Source organism: Salvelinus namaycush, chromosome 25 (assembly GCF_016432855.1).
Source record: "Salvelinus namaycush isolate Seneca chromosome 25, SaNama_1.0, whole genome shotgun sequence".
Taxonomy (NCBI): domain Eukaryota; kingdom Metazoa; phylum Chordata; class Actinopteri; order Salmoniformes; family Salmonidae; genus Salvelinus; species Salvelinus namaycush.
Window position 1 is genome coordinate 14,420,965 of NC_052331.1, and position 20,438 is coordinate 14,441,402.

At 41.1% G+C, this 20,438-nt stretch overlaps 1 protein-coding gene across 4 annotated transcripts; it reads right to left on the reverse strand.

The window, feature by feature from the left end:
* Positions 1 to 260: 260 nt before the first annotated feature.
* On the reverse strand, positions 261 to 20,118 carry LOC120020281 (ubiquitin-conjugating enzyme E2 variant 2-like). 4 transcript variants are annotated; one of them, XM_038963835.1, is made up of 5 exons: positions 19,989 to 20,011; positions 18,626 to 18,690; positions 5,906 to 6,075; positions 1,211 to 1,336; positions 261 to 1,071 (listed from the first exon to the last, which is right to left on the reverse strand). In XM_038963835.1, exons 3-5 carry the CDS (start codon positions 5,966 to 5,968, stop codon positions 925 to 927), a joined length of 336 nt encoding a protein of 111 aa, XP_038819763.1. In that variant the 5' UTR covers positions 5,969 to 6,075; positions 18,626 to 18,690; positions 19,989 to 20,011; the 3' UTR covers positions 261 to 924. The 4 variants fall into 4 exon arrangements, with proteins under 4 accessions (XP_038819763.1, XP_038819762.1, XP_038819761.1 ...); XM_038963834.1 differs by lacking the exon at positions 18,626 to 18,690 and having other exon boundaries at positions 5,927 to 6,075; positions 19,989 to 20,118; XM_038963833.1 differs by lacking the exon at positions 18,626 to 18,690 and having other exon boundaries at positions 19,989 to 20,118.
* Between the last annotated feature and the right edge of the window lie 320 nt (positions 20,119 to 20,438).

Consider the following 20,438-nt stretch of genomic DNA (forward strand, 5'->3'; position numbering starts at 1 on the left):
AGGAGTGTTATGGCTTGAGGGTAGAAGCTGCTATGAAGCCTTTTGGACCTAGACTTGGCGCTCCGGTACCGCTTGCCGTATATGGCTAATATACCACGAATAAGGGCTGTATACAGGCACTCCGCGTTTCGTTGTGTTAAGAACTGCCCTTAGCCGTGGTATATTGGCCATTTACCCCACCACCTCAGTCCTTATTGCTTAAATAACTGTTACAGTATAATATTCAACAGATATTTCATAATAGATTGAGTAAAAATGTATCCAGTTTGCAACATTTTTCAGATAGTGATTTTAATGTCAGAAAAATCAATGTCATACATACACTTGTCATTTTCACTAAAAGTTAAATGCAAGGGGTATTTTTTCAGAACCAAACAGGCTTTAAGGTCTGTTACAAGTCAAAAAGCTGCAGAACAGAAACATTGGCATTGTGTAAAATAAAAAATATAAAACAAATCCTTCACACCCGGTGACACTACTTCTGGCCTACAGCCACATTTTAATCTTCATAATATTTCAATGTACCTACAAATTACAACTTGTGCCTTTCTTAGTTGGAGCATGCCATCATACACACATCTCAATTCTTCATTTCAGTGACCTGCCATTCGAAAGATAAATTGTTTGACTTGGGTATCCACTTGGTGCCATGCTTCTCTTGGGAAGCCAACTTGATACATCTCTTGATCAGAAAGTGAATGGTAACACTAACTTCAATAGAAGAGAAATAACTGTTCACCTGTGTTCTTAAAAACATAATTTCACTGTGGGAACATTCTAGAATGAGCTAACTAGAAGGAATGTCCAATTTTAGGAATATCCAACCTTGCTCTCAGTCTAAATTCTTGGAATGGTGGAGGGAATATTTTATAAGAGAATAAGGTTTAAGACAATAGGGGTCAAAAGTAAATAATCAGTGAACAATTAATTGCTGTAGGTTTGTCCTTCTGGTGGTTGTGGAAGCTTCATATTCTCCTTGGACATCATTAGACGCCTTAACTCTTGAAGAACAACTTTAATGCTATAAGAATTTTGCCATTTAGATAGAATTGGTATGCTTCGTGTATCCACCTGATAGAGAGAGAGCGGCAAATCAGTGAACATCCTTTGAAGAGCACTACATTTACCAGAACATATATACACTAATAATTTAACAGATTTAGGTCAATATCATTTGTACGAGCAAAAATTTTAATGTAATGTAACTTACCATCCCATTGGAATTATTTATCCCATTCATGCAAATTTTTGTTACAAATCTAACGATCGGTGGTGATTCAGGATATTTTGGACCACATTCCACTTTCAGACTGTATATCCTGTTTTCATAATTAGTCTGGAAAACAAAACAAACATTGCTTGGTCAGGGTAAAGGTGATCAGTTATGTACATTACAATGCCTGTTTTGACTTACTGGTTATTTTTCAAGAATTTAACACAATTCAGCCACAGTGTGGTCTTAAACACACATATTCCACTTCCCTGGTGGAAACACATTTAGAGGTGCTTATGTTACAGAGGTGACATAAGAGGTGACAAAAGAGGAAGCAAGACATCCCACTCGCTATTTCTGTTTCATATACAGTCAAACTAAGCAGACCAGACCCAGCTGCTAATGCAATGGTGCCTATGGGAGTGCCACCCCCTTAAAAAGCAACTGCCCCTAAAAAACAACTTCTCATTTAGAAAATCAATATGAGTCAAACATTTATTCTACTGTAAAAATTGACTACAAAGTGTAAATAGGATACTTTTGGTCATGAAGTCAGTCTTGTCCAAAACAGAGTTTTGTGAGATTTGTGGTCGTGACTACATCACTAAATAAATGTTGGGTTTGTTTCAATCCTGCCCACATGCCCACAGCTGGCAGCACACAAGTAATCATCAATTTGGAGTGCAGTTGCACGCAACCCAATAGTAATGCCCGTGGTAAATTTGAATTGACTTTGGATATCCCTATGGGGCTAGTTAGGGATCTTTGGTAAATTACACAATGTACATGGGACAATGTTTAAATTCCAAAAGCTCCAATTTAACTATTTAAAAACCTCCAACAACTATAAAATTGTAGAAATATATATACATATATTCAAAGTATTATGAGAACCTAAAGATGTTCTACATTAAAATATTGTGTAATTTATTGACGGTCCTTAAATAGCCAAACTAGTCAAACCAACTGCCACGGTCAGACACCAGCCGGCTGAAGCTAATTCGCGAAATAATTTGGATAACTCTTCTACCTGCAAACATACACAAGAGACACCCACATCAAACCACACCACGAAACCAACTCATGTTTGAATTCAGTCTTGGCCCCTAGCATTTCTTAATTAACCAAATCTAAAATTAGGGCAAAACAGGAAGTACAGAGCCTCCTGAAGGGAGAAGCAGTCTAAAGCACTGCATCGCAGTGTTGCGGCATCACTACAGCCTGGGGTTCGATCTCAGGCTGTGTCACTACCGGCCGTGATCAGCTTGCAGGCACCCAGCGTCGTCCGGGTTAGGGGAGGGTTTGCCTGGGGGGGGGGGGCTTTAGTTGGCTCATCGCACTCTAGCGACTCCTTGTGGCAGGCCAGGTGCCTGCAGGCTGACTTTGATCTTCAGGTGAACAGTGTTTCCTCAGACACATTGGTGCAGCTGGCTTCCGGGTTTAGTGTGTGGGTGAAGCGCGGTTTGGCGGGTCATGTTTAGGAGGACGCATGACTCGACCTTCGCCTCTCCCGAGCCCTTTGGGGAGTTGCAGCGATGAGACAAGTTTGTAATCACGAAATTGGGGAGAAAAGGGGGTAAAAAGAAATGGAAAAAAAAGGAAGTGCAGTCACCCATTAACCTCTCTAGGGTAAGTGAGACGGTAGCGTCCCACCTCTTCAACAGCCAGTGAAACTGCAGGGCGCCAAATTCAAAACAGAAAACTCATAATTCAAATTCAAATTCCTCAAACATACATGTATTTTACACCATTTTAAAGATACACTTGTTGTAAATCCAGCCACAGTGTCCGACACAGTGTAAATCCAGCCAAGGCTTTACGACGAAAGCAAACGAAACGATTATGTTAGGTGAGTGCCTATTCACAGAATAGCACAGCCATTTTTCCAGCCAAAGAGAGGATTCACAAAAAGCAGAAATATAGATAAAATGAATCACTAACCTTTGATGATCTTCATCAGATGACACTCATATGACTTCATGTTACACAATACATGTATGTTTTGTTTGGTAAAGTTCATATGTCTATCCAAAAATCTGAGTTTACATTGGCGCCTTACGTTCAGAAGTCACAAAAATCCTTTGATTTTGCAGAGAGCCACATCAATTTACAGGAATACTCATAATAAACATTGCTAAAAGATACAACTGTTATGCATGGAATTTTAGATGCACTTCTCCTTAATGCAACCGCTGTGTCAGATTTCCAAAAAGCTTTACGAAAAAAGCAAACTATGCAATAATCTGAGTCGGCACTCAGAGCCCAATCAAGACACAAATATAGCCGCCATATTATGCAGTCAACAGAAGTCAGAAGTAACATTATAAACATTCACTTACCTTTGATGATGATCTTCATCAGAATGCACTCCCAGAAATCCCAGTTCCACAATAAATGTTTGTTTTGTTCGATAATGTCCGTCATTTATGTCCAAATTCCTCCTTGTTGTTCTAGCGTTCAGTACACTTTTCAAACTCACGACGCGCGGGCAGGTCCAGCGGAAAGTACGGACGAAAAGTTAAAAAAGTTATATTACAGTCCGTAAAAACATGACAAACGAAGTATTGAATCAATCTTTACGATGTTTTTAACATTCTTCAATAATGTTCCAACCGGAGTATTCCTGTGTCTTCAGAATTGCGATGGAACAGAGCTCGCTCTCACGTGAACGCGCATGGTCACCTCATGGCAGACCTGACTAATTCCTCTCTCCTTCGGCCCCACTAAACAGTAGAGGCATCAGACAAGGTTCTAACGACTGTTGACATCTAGTGGAAGCCTTAGGAAGTGCAACATTACCAATATCCCACTGTATCTTCAATAGGAGCTGAGTTGAAAATCAAGCAACCTCAGATTTCCCACTTCCTGGTTGGATTTTTTTCTCAGGTCTTTGCCTGCCTGATGTGTTATGTTATACTCACAGACATCATTCAAACAGTTTTTAGAAACTTCAGAGTGTTTTCTATCCAAATCTACTAATAATATGCATATTATAGCTTTTATGGCTTTGTAGCAGGCCGTTTACTCTGGGCATGCTTTTCATCCGGACGTGAAAATACTGCCCCCTACCCCAAAGAAGTTAAAGGTCAACTGCACTTCCTGATTTGGCCTCGTTTTTCATCAATGCTCATTAACAAACACCATGACAGAAGGCAAATGAGAGTTGTCTTGGGGGTGTGGTTTGATGTGGGCATTTCTTGGTTGTGTCTTATCCATTCAATCACAACAAACAAAGACAGTGGCTAGCCAGTTTGAGTTTAAACATTAATGAAAGAAAGCTGCATCAAACATGTCGTCGGGTTAGCTTGATTATGAGAACTAGCTTGCTAACATTAGTTAGTAGGGATCAAACCTGTCTTCAGGTGCAACATTAGCTATGCAAATCTTCCTCTCACATTACATGTAAGGGAGAGGCTATGTATTTAGGCTATGCCGCTATGATACTAGGCTATCAAATAATGACATAATGCTATTAGCTAACAAAATGTAGCTACATACTAACCAACAACACACCTGTCTGAGGTTTGACGGTTGACAGCCCAAGCAGAAGCTCATCGGACTTAATCCATATCCTTGGCATTCGGCCAAGATTGTTGAACAACTTTATAGAAGCCCGTTTTCCCTAGAGTAGGTATTTCCTGACCATGGGCAAGTACTAACCACTGTCTGGGGAAGACGTTCCAGTGTGCGAGTTTGTTTTGCATGACTCGGTGCCCCGGGTGGCGGGGTTTGCTCATGGTCCTGCTAAGGAAAGGTCTCCGCCCACCCGGGGCACCGGACCATGCAAAGCATACTTGCCCGTTCTTTTCCCAAAGAACACTTTGGGAAAAGGGGGAATGAATTGTTGACAATGTTAATCCAAACCTAACATTCATTTACTCGTAAAATCAGGTTCCAAAATCTGTTTGACGTAACTGACTTCATGCCCAAAATTATATTTACAATTTGTAGTCAATTTTAAAACTACAATAAATATTTCTGACTCAATGCCACAGACTGTTTTCAAAGGGTTTAGTTGTATTTTTAGGGGCAGTCTGTCACGTTCCTGACCTGTTTTCCTTGTTTTTGTATGTGTTTAGTTGGTCAGGGTGTGAGTTGGGGTGGGCATTCTATGTTATGTGTTTCTATGTTGGGTTAAATGTGTTGCCTGATATGGTTCTCAATTAGAGGCAGGTGTTTGACGTTTCCTCTGATTGAGAACCATATTAAGGTAGGCTGTTCTCACTGTTTGTTTGTGGGTGATTGTTCCTGTGTCTGTGTCTGTCGCACCACACGGGACTGTTTCGTTTTCGTTCGTTTGGTTAGTCTTTTCCTGTTCGTGCGTTCTTCGTGTTTTATTTGTAAGTTCACATGTTCAGGTCTGTCTACGTTGTTTTGTAATCTATTCAAGTGTTCTTCGTATTTTCGTCTTGTTTAAATAAATTCTTTATGTCTGCATGCAACGCTGTGTTTTGGTCCAATCCCTACTCCTTCTCCTCGACCGAGGAGGAGGAAGATTATGACAACCGTTACACAGTCATTCTTTAAGCAGACGGGATTTTTTCCCCCAAAAGGTAAACAGTCTGAGTGGACATCTTCATTTATCCACCATCTGATCAAACATTAAATGCTGTGTAACCTTGCCTGAGACTTTTGTTACTTTAGCTCAGCTGACTTACACAGTAATGTGGCGCGTAGACAACTTTTACTTACTCCTGCTGCAGTCACACTTACTCGTGCCGGTCCGATGATCATGCCCGTCCACCGCGTTAGCATTATATCTTCATCGTCTTCAAGGCCCCAGCTGACTGTCCCATCTCCAACACCTTTCTGACCCTCTTCAAGCTCTTCCAACAAGCGAAAATTACGTGGAACTTTAACTCCTGAAATAAAAACAATACAAGATAAAAAACTAGAAGACAGGTTATCCTGGGGCGGGTTTGTCCATGCTACCAACTGCTCAGGCCGCAACACTGCACAACAAAACCATATAAAACTGCTGACTCAACAAGTTATCTGCAACTACTTCTTGAACTTAGTATTTGCTAGTGGCTGAAAACAGGCAACCAACTATCACTGTCATCATCCCTTGTGCTGTAAGTCACTGGAATGAACACTTCCTTCTAATGGGTAAATGCGATGTCAGTGTAGGTTACCATTTTAACTGTACACTGATGGCAAAGTATCAAATTCTGACCTGCTTATGGTGAAAACAGGCACAAACCAAACAGCCAACGGTGAAAGCAGTGTTTCCCCTATATTCAATCATTGCTGCCACTCCCAAAAAATCTGATTCAAATTCTGCCAATTTTAAAGCTGCAATATGTAACTTTTTGAGCGACCCGACCAAAATCTGTCACTCATTGAAAGCAAGTCTAAGAAGTGGTAGATCTGTTCTTTGTGCACTATTTCTATGCTTCCCGTGCATAAGTTTCGCTTTTGTGTCTTTTACTTTCGGTTTTGTAACTAGCTTCAAACTGCAAAAAATACATTTTCTGGTTACTGAAAATATATTTCAGTGGTTTACATGGTACAATGATTCTCTACACTGCTTGTTTTGTCACAAACTGTTATTGAAATTAGACAAACTATTAGAATTTTAGCAACCAAGAAATGGCGGAGCGACTTCTGCATATTGCACCTTAACTTTTAAATCCCCCACTCACCGGCCAGTTTATTAGGTACACTATCACGGAAATGGATCGCTCCTAGACAGTGAGTCACGTGGCCGTGGCTTGCTATGTAAAGCAGTTAGACAGGCATTGAGGCATTCAGTTACTGATCGATTGAACTTTAGACGAATGGGCAAAATGAGTAACCTAAGCGACTTTGGGTATGGTATGATCGTTCGGTACCAGGAGTACCAGATCTAGTATCTCAGAAACAAACACCCCCCTGGGCTTCACGCACGACAGTGTCTACGGTTTACCGAGAATGGTGCAACAAACAAAAAACATCCTGTCAGCGGCAATCCTGTGGCGAAAACAGCTTGTTGATGAGAGCAGTCGAAGGAGAATGGCAGAAATCGTGCAAGCGAACAGGCTGGCTACAAACAGACAAATAACGGCGCAGTACAACAGTGGTGTGCAGAACGACATCTCGAAACTCACAACTCGTCGATCCTTGTCACGGATGGGCTATTGCAGCAGACAACCACACATGGTTTCACTCCTATCAGCTAAAAACAAGAAGTGTCTCCAGTTGGCACACAGTCACAAGCACTGGACAATTGAAGGGTGGAAAAACATGGCCTGATTAATCCCGGTACCTGTTGCGTCAGGCTGATGGCAGAGTCAAGATTTGGTGTAAGCAGCATGAGTCCACAGCCACATCCTGCCTGGTGTCAACGGTATAGGCTGGTGATGTAATGGTGTGGGGAATGTTTTCCTGGCACACGTTATGTCCCTTCATTCAAATTGGAAAGGGGGATACCTAGTCAATTGTACAACTGAAACGTGTCTTCCGCATTTAACCCAACCCCTCTGAATCAGAGAGGTGCGGGGGGCTGCATTAATCAACATCCACGTCATCGCTGCCAAACTGCCTTGCTCAGGGGCAGAATGACAGAGAATGTCATCTCGGGTTGAATAACGTTTCCATGCGCTGAATAATTCAGGCTGTTCTGGAAGTAAAGGGGGGGTCCAATCTTTGTAATTGCACCATCAAATTACACCTGTGAACGGCTGATCTCACCAGCTAATAAAAACGGAAATCTACTCCTATGAAAGAGTCTCGCAACTCTCGCAATGAAATGCATGCAAAATGCTCATAAGATGTCTGAGTAAATGTTCTAAGTATAGTCACTTGAAATGGTAATGTGACATAAGAGACATTAGGCAAAGCACATATTTTATAATGTACTTTCTAAAAAGCAAGATAAATTGGTCTCCTTGGGCAGTCCTAATCACTGCTTATACTGAACAAAAATATAAACGCAACATGCAACAGTATCAAAAATGTTACTGAGTTGCAATTCATATAAGGAAATCAGTCAATTGAAATAATTTAATTAGGCCCTAATCTATGGATTTCACAAGACTGGGCAGGGGCACAGCCATGGGTTGGCATAGGCCCACTCACTTTGAGCCAGTCCCACGCACTGGGGAGCCAGGCCCAGCCATTCAGAATTAGTTTTTCCCCAACTAAAGGGCTATATTACAGTCAGACATACTCTTCAGTTTCATCTCGGATGCCTCGTCTCAGACTATCCCGCAGGGGAAGAAGCCGGATGTGGAGGTCCTGGGTTGGCGTAGTTACATGTGGTCTGCGGTTGTGAGGCTGGTTGGACGTACTGTCAAATTCTTTAAAACAAATGGGGGATACGAGTGTTTTGGATAAAATATGGAAAGCAGACTGAACCAGGTTTTCCTCTAGGATTTTGCCTGCGCTTAGCTCATACCGTTTCTTTTTAATCCTGAAAAACTCCCCAGTCCTTAACGATTACAAGCATACCCAGAACATGATGCAGTCACTATGCTTGAAAATATGGAGTGTGGTACTCAGTAATGTGTTGTATTGGATTTGCCCAAACCTAACACTTTGTATTCTGGACAAAAAGTGAATTGCTTTGTCAGATTTTTTTGCAGTTGTATGTTAGTGGAATATGTTTTAATTCTGTACAGGCTTCGTTTTCATTATGTCAATTAGGTTAGTATTGTGGAGTAACTACAATGCTGTTGATCCATCCTCAGTTCTCTTATCACAGCCATTAAACCTCTTAAATGTAATTGCATAATCCCCAAAATGTATTATTTATCATGAAAGGGCCATAAACAATAACTAGTAATGCTGCATAATCCAAGAAAGGTTCAAATCTAACCTTTCTGGTAAAAATAGTTATAAATTGCTGAGGTGTGGTAATTTTTGAAGACAAAAGCTCATGTACACATTACAATTGTTAAAATATGAAATTTTATGATGTATTTCTTATTCAACAAAACTGTATAAGGGTTGAAATGACTTATATTTGTTCTAAATATAGTATAATCAATTTATAAAATGACTAACTATAAGATTTCAACTTCCTTACAACTGTAAAATACATGTGTATTTAGTGTTAGAGAAAATTTGCATCTTTTCATTGCTGTGAACATCTCACTGAGCTCTAGCTTGGCTTCCTGAACTCGTTAGGAACTCACCTTTCATCTCATTAATATTCTGTCCATTTTATTATTAAGAAAATACTGAACCTTTATTTAACTAGGCAAGTCAGTTAAGAACAAATTCTTATTTACAATGACGGCCTACCCCAGCTAAACCTGGACGATGCTGGGCCAATTGTGCACCGTCCTATGGGACTCCCAATCACGGCCGGATGTGATACATTCTGGATGTAATAATGAGTACGGTTTGTCTACGACAAACAGAAAATTGTGTTTGTTTAAAATCTATTAATTATTTTAGATTACTGGCTATAAATCAATCTATTAATGTGCTACAGCGACAACCATCTCCTGCTGCGTTACGATGTGTTATTGTTTGTGACGTAGGGTTCAGACAGGAGTTGATAGACAGTCGGAAGAGGGGGAAAAAATGTTAAACACTATTGTTAAACACTGTTATTGCACACAGAGTCCTTGCAACGTATTATGTGACTCGTTAAGCACATTTTTAATTCTGAACTTATATTTTGACTTATCATAACAAAAGGATACTTTAATATTTTAATAATTTCCAAAAACATTCCACTTTGACATTATGGGATATTGTGTGTAGACCAGTGACAAAATTAAATGAATACATTTTTAATTCAGGATGTAACAACAAAATGTGGAAAAAGTCAAGAGGTGTGAATACTTTCTGAAGGCACTGATTGTTACACCAGATAATGTGATTTGAACCAAACAGTTTTGGTATCCATTACTGGGAGTTTCAGGTTAGGTACAGTTTGGTGTAGCACAGAGAATTTTCGACCAATCTTAACTTGGCGATACTATCTTTGTACTCTTTTCGGCAAAACATACTGTATCTTCTAAATGTTCTGCGTCCAGTTGCTGGTGGTGCGTTTGAATTCAGAAAATGCTCAGTTTTTAAAATAAATACTTTTTTGTGGTCCATGAAGTAATCAAACAATGAGTACGATTACATGCACACAATAATGTGATTATTGTGGACAGTTACAGTTGAAGTCGGAAGTTTATATACACTTAGGATGGAGTCATTAAAACTAGTTTTTCAACCACTCCACAAATTTCTTGTTAACAAACTATAGTTTTGGCAAGTTGGTAGGACAAGTAGGACATCTACTTTGTGCATGACAAGTCATTTTTCCAACAATTGTTTACAGACAGATTATTTCACTTATAATTCCAGTGGGTCAGAAGTCTACATACACTAAATTGACTGTGCCTATAAACAGCTTGGATAACTCCAGAAAATTATGTCATGGCTTTAGAAGCTTCTGGTAGGCTAATTGACATCATTTGAGTCAATTGGATGTGTATCTGGATGTATTGCAAGGCCTACCTTCAAACTCAGTGCCGCTTTGCTTGGGAAAATCAAAAGAAATCAGCCAAGACCTCAGAATTTATTTTAGACCTCCACAAGTCAGGTTCATCCTTGGGAGCAATTTCCAAACGCCTGAAGGTACCACGTTCATCTGTACAAACAATAGTACGCAAGTATAAACACCATGAGACCACGCAGCCGTCATACCGCTCAGGAAGGAGACGCGTTCTGTCTCCTAGAGATGAACGTACTTTGGTGCGAAAAGTGCAAATCAAACCCAGAACACCAGCAAAGGACCTTGTGAAGATGCTGGAGGAAACGGGTGCAAAAGTATCTATATTCAGAGTAAAACGAGTCCTATTTCCTAGATCGTACTTTTTGGAGAAATGTCCTCTGGTCTGATGAAACAAAAATAGAACTGTTTGGTCACAATGACCATCGTTATGTTTGGAGGAAAAAGGGGGAGGCTTGCAAGCTGAAGAACACCATTCCAACCGTGAAACACGGGGGTGGCAGCATCATGCTGTGGGGGTGCTTTGCTGCAGGAGGGACTGGTGCACTTCACAAAATAGATGGCATCACGAGGCAGGAAAATTATGTGGATATATTGAAGCAACATCAAGACATCAGCCAGGAAGTTAAAGCTGGTCGCAAATGGGTCTTCCAAATGGACAATGACCCCAAGCATACTTCCAAAGTTGTGGCAAAATGGCTTAAGGACAACAAAGTCGAGGTATTGAAGTGGCCATCACAAAGCCCAGACCTCAATCCCATAGGAAATTTGTAGGCAGAACTAAAAAAGCGTGTGTGAGCAAGGCGGCCTACAAACCTGACTCAGTTACACCAGCTCTGTCAGGGAGGAATGGGCCAAAATTCACCCAACTTATTGTGGGAAGCTTGTGGAAGGCTACCCAAAACATTTGACCCAAGTTTAGCAATTTAAAGGCAATGCTACCAAATACTAATTGAGTGTATGTAAACTTCTGACCCACTGGGAATGTGATGAAAGAAATAAATGCTGAAATAAATCACTCTACTATTATTCTGACATTTCACATTCTTAAAATAAAGTGGTGATCCTAACTGACCTAAGACAGGGAATTGTTACTAGGATTAAATGTCAGGAATTGTGAAAAACTGAGTTTAAATGTATTTGGCTAAGGTGTATGTAGATTAATATAATAGTTTGATTAAAATGTTTACATGCTTTGCAAGAAGAACAATTTCCCTAATAATCCTGTTTACATGGACACATCTGAAATCAGGCTACCTGATGGCACTCTGATAAATGCAGAAAATGGCCAATCAAAATAAACTTTCAACCACAGCAACTGTTATTTTTGGGAAGCATATTTGATTGTGAGTTTGGACGTAAAGTTTGTATGTGAAAACGACTTCTCAGACGAATACATTCAGTTGTTCCTAACTCACTTCACTTGCGCTGAAGAGGGAGGCTCGCTTGGCTGGTGCTAACACAGGCACAGATCAAATACGTCGGAACGCAGATTAAGGTGTTTACATGTCTTAATTCAAAAGATTTCTCAGAAAACCGGGTGTTTTAATTTGTGTATGCTTACTTTAATTTTGACCTCATGCCGATTTAAGGTAAGAGTAAGGTGTTTACATGACTATTGCATAATCTGCCCACTGTCCTAATCAGTTTAATATCGAAATATTACTGTGCATGTAAACCTACTCAATGTGTACGCTGCCATCTTGTCCATTTAAAATCTTATTTCATTGATCGAAACAGCTGTGCAGTATGTCATCACGACATGCGGTACATCAGAACGGCGATCGCTCACCTCTCGCCTGGATGAGAATGTTGTCTTTAATGATTAGGACGCGAAGGATATACTGCACTTCCTGGATCAGGCCCAAGTCCCCGTCATTCGTATGAAGAGGAGACACTGTCACTGAGGTCGAAGAGCCGGATGCCTGGCAAGACTGTCGGCGTGTGAATAATCTGCCTTTACCCTCCGTTCTACTGGCGAACATGCAATCACTGGAGAATAAACTGGATGTGCTCCGTTCAAGACTATCCTATCAACGGGACATTAAAAACTGTAATATCCTATGTTTCACCGAGTCGTGGCTAAACAAGGACATGGATAATATACAGTTAGTTGGGTTTTCCATGCAAGACAGAAAAGCAATTTCCCAGGACATAGACATATCTGATATTGGCAGAAAGCTTAAATTCTTGTTAATCTAACGGCACTGTCCAATTTACAGTAGCTATTACAGTGAAAGAATACCATGCTATTGTTTGAGGAGAGTGCACCATTTTGAACATGAATAGTTATAATATACAAATTAGGCACATTTGGGCAGACTTGATACAAAATGTTGAACAGATATGCAATGGTTCATTGGATCAGTCTAAAACTTTGAGCTAAATGCTTTCTATGCTCGCAACACTAAACTATGCATGAGAGCACCAGCTGTTCCGGATGACTGCATGATCACGCTACTCGTAGCCAATGTGAATAAGACCTTTAAACAGGTTAACATTCACAATCCTGCAGGGCCAGACATATTACCAGAAGGATTACTCAGAGCATGCGGAGAGCAAGTGTCTTCACTGAAATGTTCAACCTCTCCCTGACCCAGTCTGTAATACCTACATGTTTCAAGCAGACCACTGTAGTCCCTTTGCCCAAGAACACCAAGGTAACCTGCCTAAATGATTACCACCCTGTAGCACTCACATATGTAGCCATTAAATGCTTTGAAAGCCTGGTCATGGCTCACATCAACACCATCATCCCAGAACCCACTCCAATTCACATACCGCCCCAACAGATCAACAGATGACACAATCTCTATTGTACCCCACACTGCCCTTTCCCACCTGGACAAAAGGAAGACCTACGTGAGAATGCTGTTCATTCACTACAGTTCAGCATTCATCACCCTAGTGCCTTCCAATCTCATCACTAAGTTAAGGACCCTGGAACTGAACAATTCCCTCTGCAACACATTCGCCACGCTGACCCTCAACACAGGGCCCCCCTCAGCGGTGCGTGCTTAGTCCCCTCCTTTACTCCCTGTTAACTTCTTATGGCTGCAGGGGCAGTATTGAGTAGCTTGGATGAAAGGTGCCCAGAGGTGCCCATAGTAAACTGCCTGCTCCTCAGTCCCAGTTGCTAATATATGCATATTATTAGTAGATTGGATAGAAAACACTCTGAAGTTTCTAAAACTGTTTGAATGATGTCTGTGAGTATAACAGAACTCATATGGCAGGCAAAAACCTGAGAAAAAATTCAAACAGGAAGTGGGAAATCTGAGGTTGGTCGATTTTCAACCAAGCCCCTATTGAATACACAGTGGGATATGGATGAGTTTGCACTTCCTACGGCTTTCACTAGATGTCAACAGTCTGTAGAACCTTGTCTGATGCCTCTACTGTGAAGTGGGGCCGAAGGAGACAGGAATTAGTCAGGTCTATCATGACCTGACCATGCTCTGACCATGCGGGTTCACATGAGGGAGCTCTGTTCCATCGCACATCTGAAGTCAATGTAATTCTCCGGTTGAAACGTTACTGAAGATTTATGTTAAAAACATTCTAAAGATTGATTCAATACATCGTTTGACATGTTTCTACTGACTGTTACGGAACTTTTTGACATTTCGTCTGCTTTTAGTGAACGTGCTTCCTGACTTTGGATTTGTTTACCAAACACGCTAACAAAAATAGTTATTTGGACATAAATGATGGACATTACCAAACAAACATTTCTTGTGGGAGTCCTGGGAGTGCATTCCGACGAAGATCAGCAAAGGTAAGTGAAGATTTATAATGTTTTTATGAGTTTTGTTGACTGCACAATTTGGCGGGTAACTGTATTGCTTCCTTTTGTGGCTGAACGCTGTTCTCAGATTATTGAATATTGTGCTTTTGCCGTAAAGCTTTTTGAAATCTGACACAGCGGTTGCATTAAGAACAAGTGTATCTTTAATTCTATGTAAAACATGTATCTTTCATCAAAGTTTATGATGAGTATTTATGTTATTTGACGTGGCTCTCTGCAATTTCTTCGGATATTGGAGGCATTTATGAACATGGCACCAATGTAAACTGAGGTTTTTGGATATAAATATGCACATTATATAACAAAACATATATCTATTGTGTAACATGAAGTCCTATGAGTGTCATCTGATGAAGATCAAAGGTTAGTGATTTTATCTCTTTCTGCTTTTGGTGACTCCTGTCTTTGGCTGGAAAAATGACTTTTTCTGTGATTTTGCAGTGACCTAATAATCGTTTGTGGCGCTTTCGCTGTAAAGCCTTTTTGAAATCGGACACTTTGGTGGGATTAACAACAAGATTACCTTTAAAATGGTATAAGATACATGTATGTTTGAGGAATTTTAATTATGAGATCTGTTGTTTGAATTTGGCGCCCTGCACTTTCACTGGCTGTTGTCATATCATCCCGTTAACTTCTTATGGCTGCAATCCCGTTAACGCACGACTCTAACACCATCATTTAGTTTGCAGGCGACACGGCGGTGGTAGGCCAGATCGCCGATGAGACAGCATTGAGGGGGGGGGGTCACAGACCTGGCAGTGTGGTGCCAGGACAACAACCTCACCCTCAATGTGAGCAATACATAAGGAGCTGATCGTGGACTGCAGGAAAAGGAGGGCAGAGCATGCCCCCATTCACACCATAGGGGCTTTAGTGGAGCGGGTCGAGAGCTTCAAGTTCCTTGGTGTCCAGATCACTAAGGACCTATCATGGTCCAAACACACCAACACAGTCGTGAAGAGGACACAACACCCATTCCCCCTCAGGAGGCTGAAAAGATTTGGCATGGGACCGCAGATCCTCAAAAGGATTTATACAACTGCACCATCGAGAGCATCCTGACTGGTTGCATCCCCGCTTGGTATGGCAACTGCTCAACATCTGACCGCAAGGCGCTAGAGGGTAGTGCGTACGGCCCAGTACATCACTGGGGCTGTGCGTCCTGCCATCCAGGACCTCTATACCAGGCGTGTGAGAGGAAGGCCTTAAAAGTTGTCAAAGACTCCTTCCACCCAAGTCATAGACTGTTCTCTCTGCTACCATACGTCAAGCGGTATCGGAGTGGCAAGTCTGGGACCAAAAGGCTTCTTAAAACCTCTTGAAGCTAGGGGGCAGAATTTTTATGTTTGGAAAAAATAACGTTCCCAATGTAAGCTGCCTATGTCTCAGGCCCAGATGCTAGAATATAATTGACAGATGAGGATAGAAAACACTCTAAAGTTTCAGTAGAACAGAGTAGAACAGAACTGATTTTGCAGGCGAAAACCTGAGGAAATCCAACCCGGAAGTGCCTCTTATTTAGAAAAATCCCTGTTCCATTGCCTGCCTTTCCTCCATTTTAAAAGGGATATCAACCAGATTCATTTTCCAATGGCTTCCACAGGGTGTGAACAGTCTGTAGACATAGTTTCAAGCTTTATTCTGAAAAATGAGCGAGATTTATCAAAACGCGTCAGTGGATAGCTGAATGTCCTTCGATTAGTTCATGCACGCGAAACTTGTAGCTCGACATTTTCTTTCTCTTTTATTGAATAGTTTACTGTCCGGTTGAAATATTATCGATTATTTATGTTACAAACAACCTGAGGATTGATTATAAAAAACGTTTGACATGTTTCTACGAACTTTACGGATACTATTTGGAATTTTCGTCTGCCCTTCATGACCGCTCGAGTCTGTTGATTTCTGAACATAATGCGCCAAACAAATTGAGTTTTTTTTATATAAAAATAATCTTTATCGAACAAAAGGAACATTTATTGTGTAACTGGGAGTCTCGTGAGTCCGAAGATCAAAGGTAAGCGATTAATTTGATTGCTTTTCTGACTTTAGTGACAATCTACATTGCTGCTATCTGTTCGTAATGTTTTGTCTAGTGATCAATAAACTCAAAAACGCTTGGATTGCTTTCGCTGTAAAGCATATTTTCAAAATCTGACACGATAGGTGGATTAACAACAAGCTAAGCTGTGTTTTGGTATATTGCACTTAAAAATATATATATTTTTTGTTTATTTTAAATTTGGCGCTCTAAAATGATCCCGTTAAAGGGATCTGTGCGCCAAGAGGTTAACAGGTTTTACCCCCAAGCCATAAGACTTCAGAACAGTTAACGAAGTCAGCGTAGCGCTGACTATTTCCATTGCCCCCTTATTGTATTCTTATTGTATTCTTATTTTTGCACCGACTCTCTTGCACAGGCTCAATGGACTCTCACTGGACTCTAACCGCACATACTACACTGACACTCCAACACACACGCACACTGACGCCCCACACACAAACTCAGCAAAAAAAGAAACGTCCCTTTTTCAGGACCCTGTCTTTCAAAGATAATTCGAAAAAATCCAAATAACTTCCCAGATCTTCATTGTAAAAGGTTTAACGTGGAACGGTTGTTAAGACACTAACAGCTTACAGACGGTAGGCAATTAAGGTCACAGTTATGAAAACGTAGGACACTAAAGAGGCCTTTCTACAGACTCTGAAAAACACCAAAAGAAAGATGCCCAGGGTCCCTGCTTATCTGCGTGAACGTGCCTAAGGCATGCTGCAAGGAGGCATGAGAACTGCCGATGTGGCCAGGGCAATAAATTGCAATGTTCGTACTGTGAGAAGCCTAAGAGCGCTAAAGGGAGACAGGACAGACAGCTGATCGTCCTTGCAGTGGCAGACCACGTAACAACACCTGCACAGGATCGGTACATCCGAACATCACACTTGAGGGACAGGTACAGGATGACATCAACTGCCCGAGTTACACCAGGAACGCAAAATCCATCAGTGCTCAGACTGTCCGCAATAGGCTGAGAGAGGCTGAACTGAGGGCTTGTAGGCCTGATGTAAGGCAGGTCCTCACCAGACATCACCGGCAACAACGGCGCCTATGGGCACAAACCCACTGTCGCTGGACCAGACAGGACTGGCAAGAAGTGCTCTTCACTGACGAGTCGCGGTTTTGTCTCACCAGGGGTGATGGTCGGAATCGCGTTTATAGTCAAAAGGAATGAGCGATACACCGAGGCCTGTACTCTGGAGCGGGATCGATTTGGAGGTGGAGGGTCCATCATGGTCTGGGGCGGTGTGTCACAGCATCATCGGACTGAGCTTGTTATCATTGCAGGCATTCTCAACGCTGTGCGTTACAGGAAGACATCCTCCTCCCTCATGTGGTACCCTTCCTGCACGCTCATCCATACATGACCCTCCAGCATGACAATGCCACCAGCCATACTGCTCGTTCTGTGCGTGATTTCCTGCAAGACAGGAATGTCAGTGTTCTGCCATGGCAAGCGAAGATCTCAATCTCATTGAGCATGTCTGGGACCTGTTGGATCGGAGGGTGAAGTCTAGGGCCATTCCCCTCAAATGTTCGGGAACTTGCAGGTGCCTTGGTGGAATCAAATCAATTGTATTTATATAGCCCTTCTTACATCAGCTGATATCTCAAGACTGGGGTAACATCTCACAGCAAGAACTGGCAAATTTGGTGCAGTCCATGAGAGATGCACTGCAGTACTTAATGCAGCTGATGGCCACGCCAGATACTGACTTACTTTTGTTCAAGGACATATGATTCCATTTCTGTTAGTCACATGTCTGTGGAACTTGTTCAGTTTATGTCTCAGTTGCTGCATCTTATGTTCATACAAATATTTACACATGTTAAGTTTCCTGAAAATAAAGTTGACACAGTTGACAGTGAGAGGATGTTTATTTTTTATATATATTACCACAATTAGCTTGACTAACCCGTACCCACTTACTCGGTACCGATACCCCTTGCATATAGCCTCAATGTTATTGTTACTATTTTTCCATTTGTTTATTTAACACATTTTTCGTGCTTAAAAAAAATGCATTGTTGGTTAAGGGCTTGTACATAAAAGTCACGGGAATGTGTATGTTGTATTTGGTGTATGTGAATTTGTATTAGACCCACCTGTCTCAATCAATGAGAGAAGATTTGAAATTGACAAGATGGAGTACACACTGCTGGATTACTTCCTGAAGAGAAATATATTTATTTTAATAATGGAACATTTTCTAAATACAAACCTACCACATGCAACTGGACACGGCCATTTTAGAAGACACATGTTTGGCAGCTCGAGAACGAAGATAATGTTGCCAAGTTAAGGTTGGTCTAGAATTGTCGGTGCTACACCAAACCGTTAGTGGAATGCTCAATTCCGTTCTCTTATATTGAGGCGGAGTTGAGTTTTTATAACCGGTCGTGCGATTTGAGTCACCATCAACAACATTGAGTCACCACCAGTCAATAACGTTACTTGTAAAAATGTCAATTCTGAAAACTGTACCTACAATATGATTATAGCCGCGGGAAGTAGGGGTGCTGCAGCAATCTCTGAAAAATCAGAATAAAAATTGCATATAGCTAAACAAAAGTAATGCTGTGGGGCCTTTAGTCCTGTATTAACGGACCAATATACCATGGCTAAGCCCGTTTGTCGTGTACAACCGCGGTCTTTCTGAGGAGTGCTTTAATCCAGACTAAATAAAAATTTATTGAATACAACCACTGACTTTTTCCTGATTTGTGTTGCTCAACTCTGCGCCAATTGATTCTCAATTTACATACTCAAGGCCGCTATGTCTACAGTTGAGCAACACAAATTATTAAAAAGTCAATGGTTATATTCGATAAATGTTATTAAAAGGTATGAATTTCAGCAAAAGGACCACGGTTGTACAGGACAAACATAGGTAGAGGTACGCGTTTTCATAATTTATATGTTTACAAGTATCGATTGAATTGAACGTTCCTCAGCTAACCAGTAATAATGGATACCAACAATATTTTGTTCAATCACATCTATCATTATGTAGCTAGTAGATGCACGCGCGTGTGGAGAAACGTTAGCTAGCAAATTATGAAAACCAGTGGTCTATTCTGAAATAGGGCAAATTTTGTTTCCTTTTAACTAGCAAGCTAATTGTAACATCCATGATCCAAGTTAGCTATTTAACTAACGTTACTAACTGTATCAAAGAGACGCTATGTTACTTGGTAGTAGGCTAGGTTGACCTATCAAACCATTATGCTAGTTTGTGACCAACTTAATATAATGAAATACACATCTTATCAGATAAATCTGGTGGCTGTTAGCAAAACAGTTTGTTACTAGCTAACCTTCGCCAATAATTGCGGATAGCTAGCTTGCTGCAAGCATTTCAGACCCCCGGCATATCTTTCAGATTGTGTTCAAGTAAATACATACTATGACTCACAGCTACAAATAATATTTAGAATCTTTACATATTTCCCTGTGTAGCAGACAAACCTGAGGCCGCCGCCATCTTCTTCAGCCAAATCCAGAAGCACAGTGACATCACGATTATTTGACCGCAGTCTATGAAATAGGGGTGTTGGGCCTCAGGCATGTTTGCAGAAACCGCTCCCACTTGCTGGTTCTTTCCATGTATTCGAGTATACTACTATTTAGGGGGTTAAGGGTGGGGGTTGGACAAGATTCAATTAAAGCCAACAGTCATACCAAGAATGTGGCTGACAAGGTGGTCTTGCATTGGGACAATCAGGAGGGGCACATTACACCAACTGCATAGCTACTAAATAAGCTTGAGAATGCTATGAACATACAGTACCGCAAACTGGTACAGCCAGATCTCCTCCCCTGTTCCTCTTTAGGTTTCTACCTGCTAGGGAGTTTTTCCTGGCTACTATGCTTTTGCTATGCTTGCTCTTTTTGGTCTAGGCTGGGTAACACACAGTC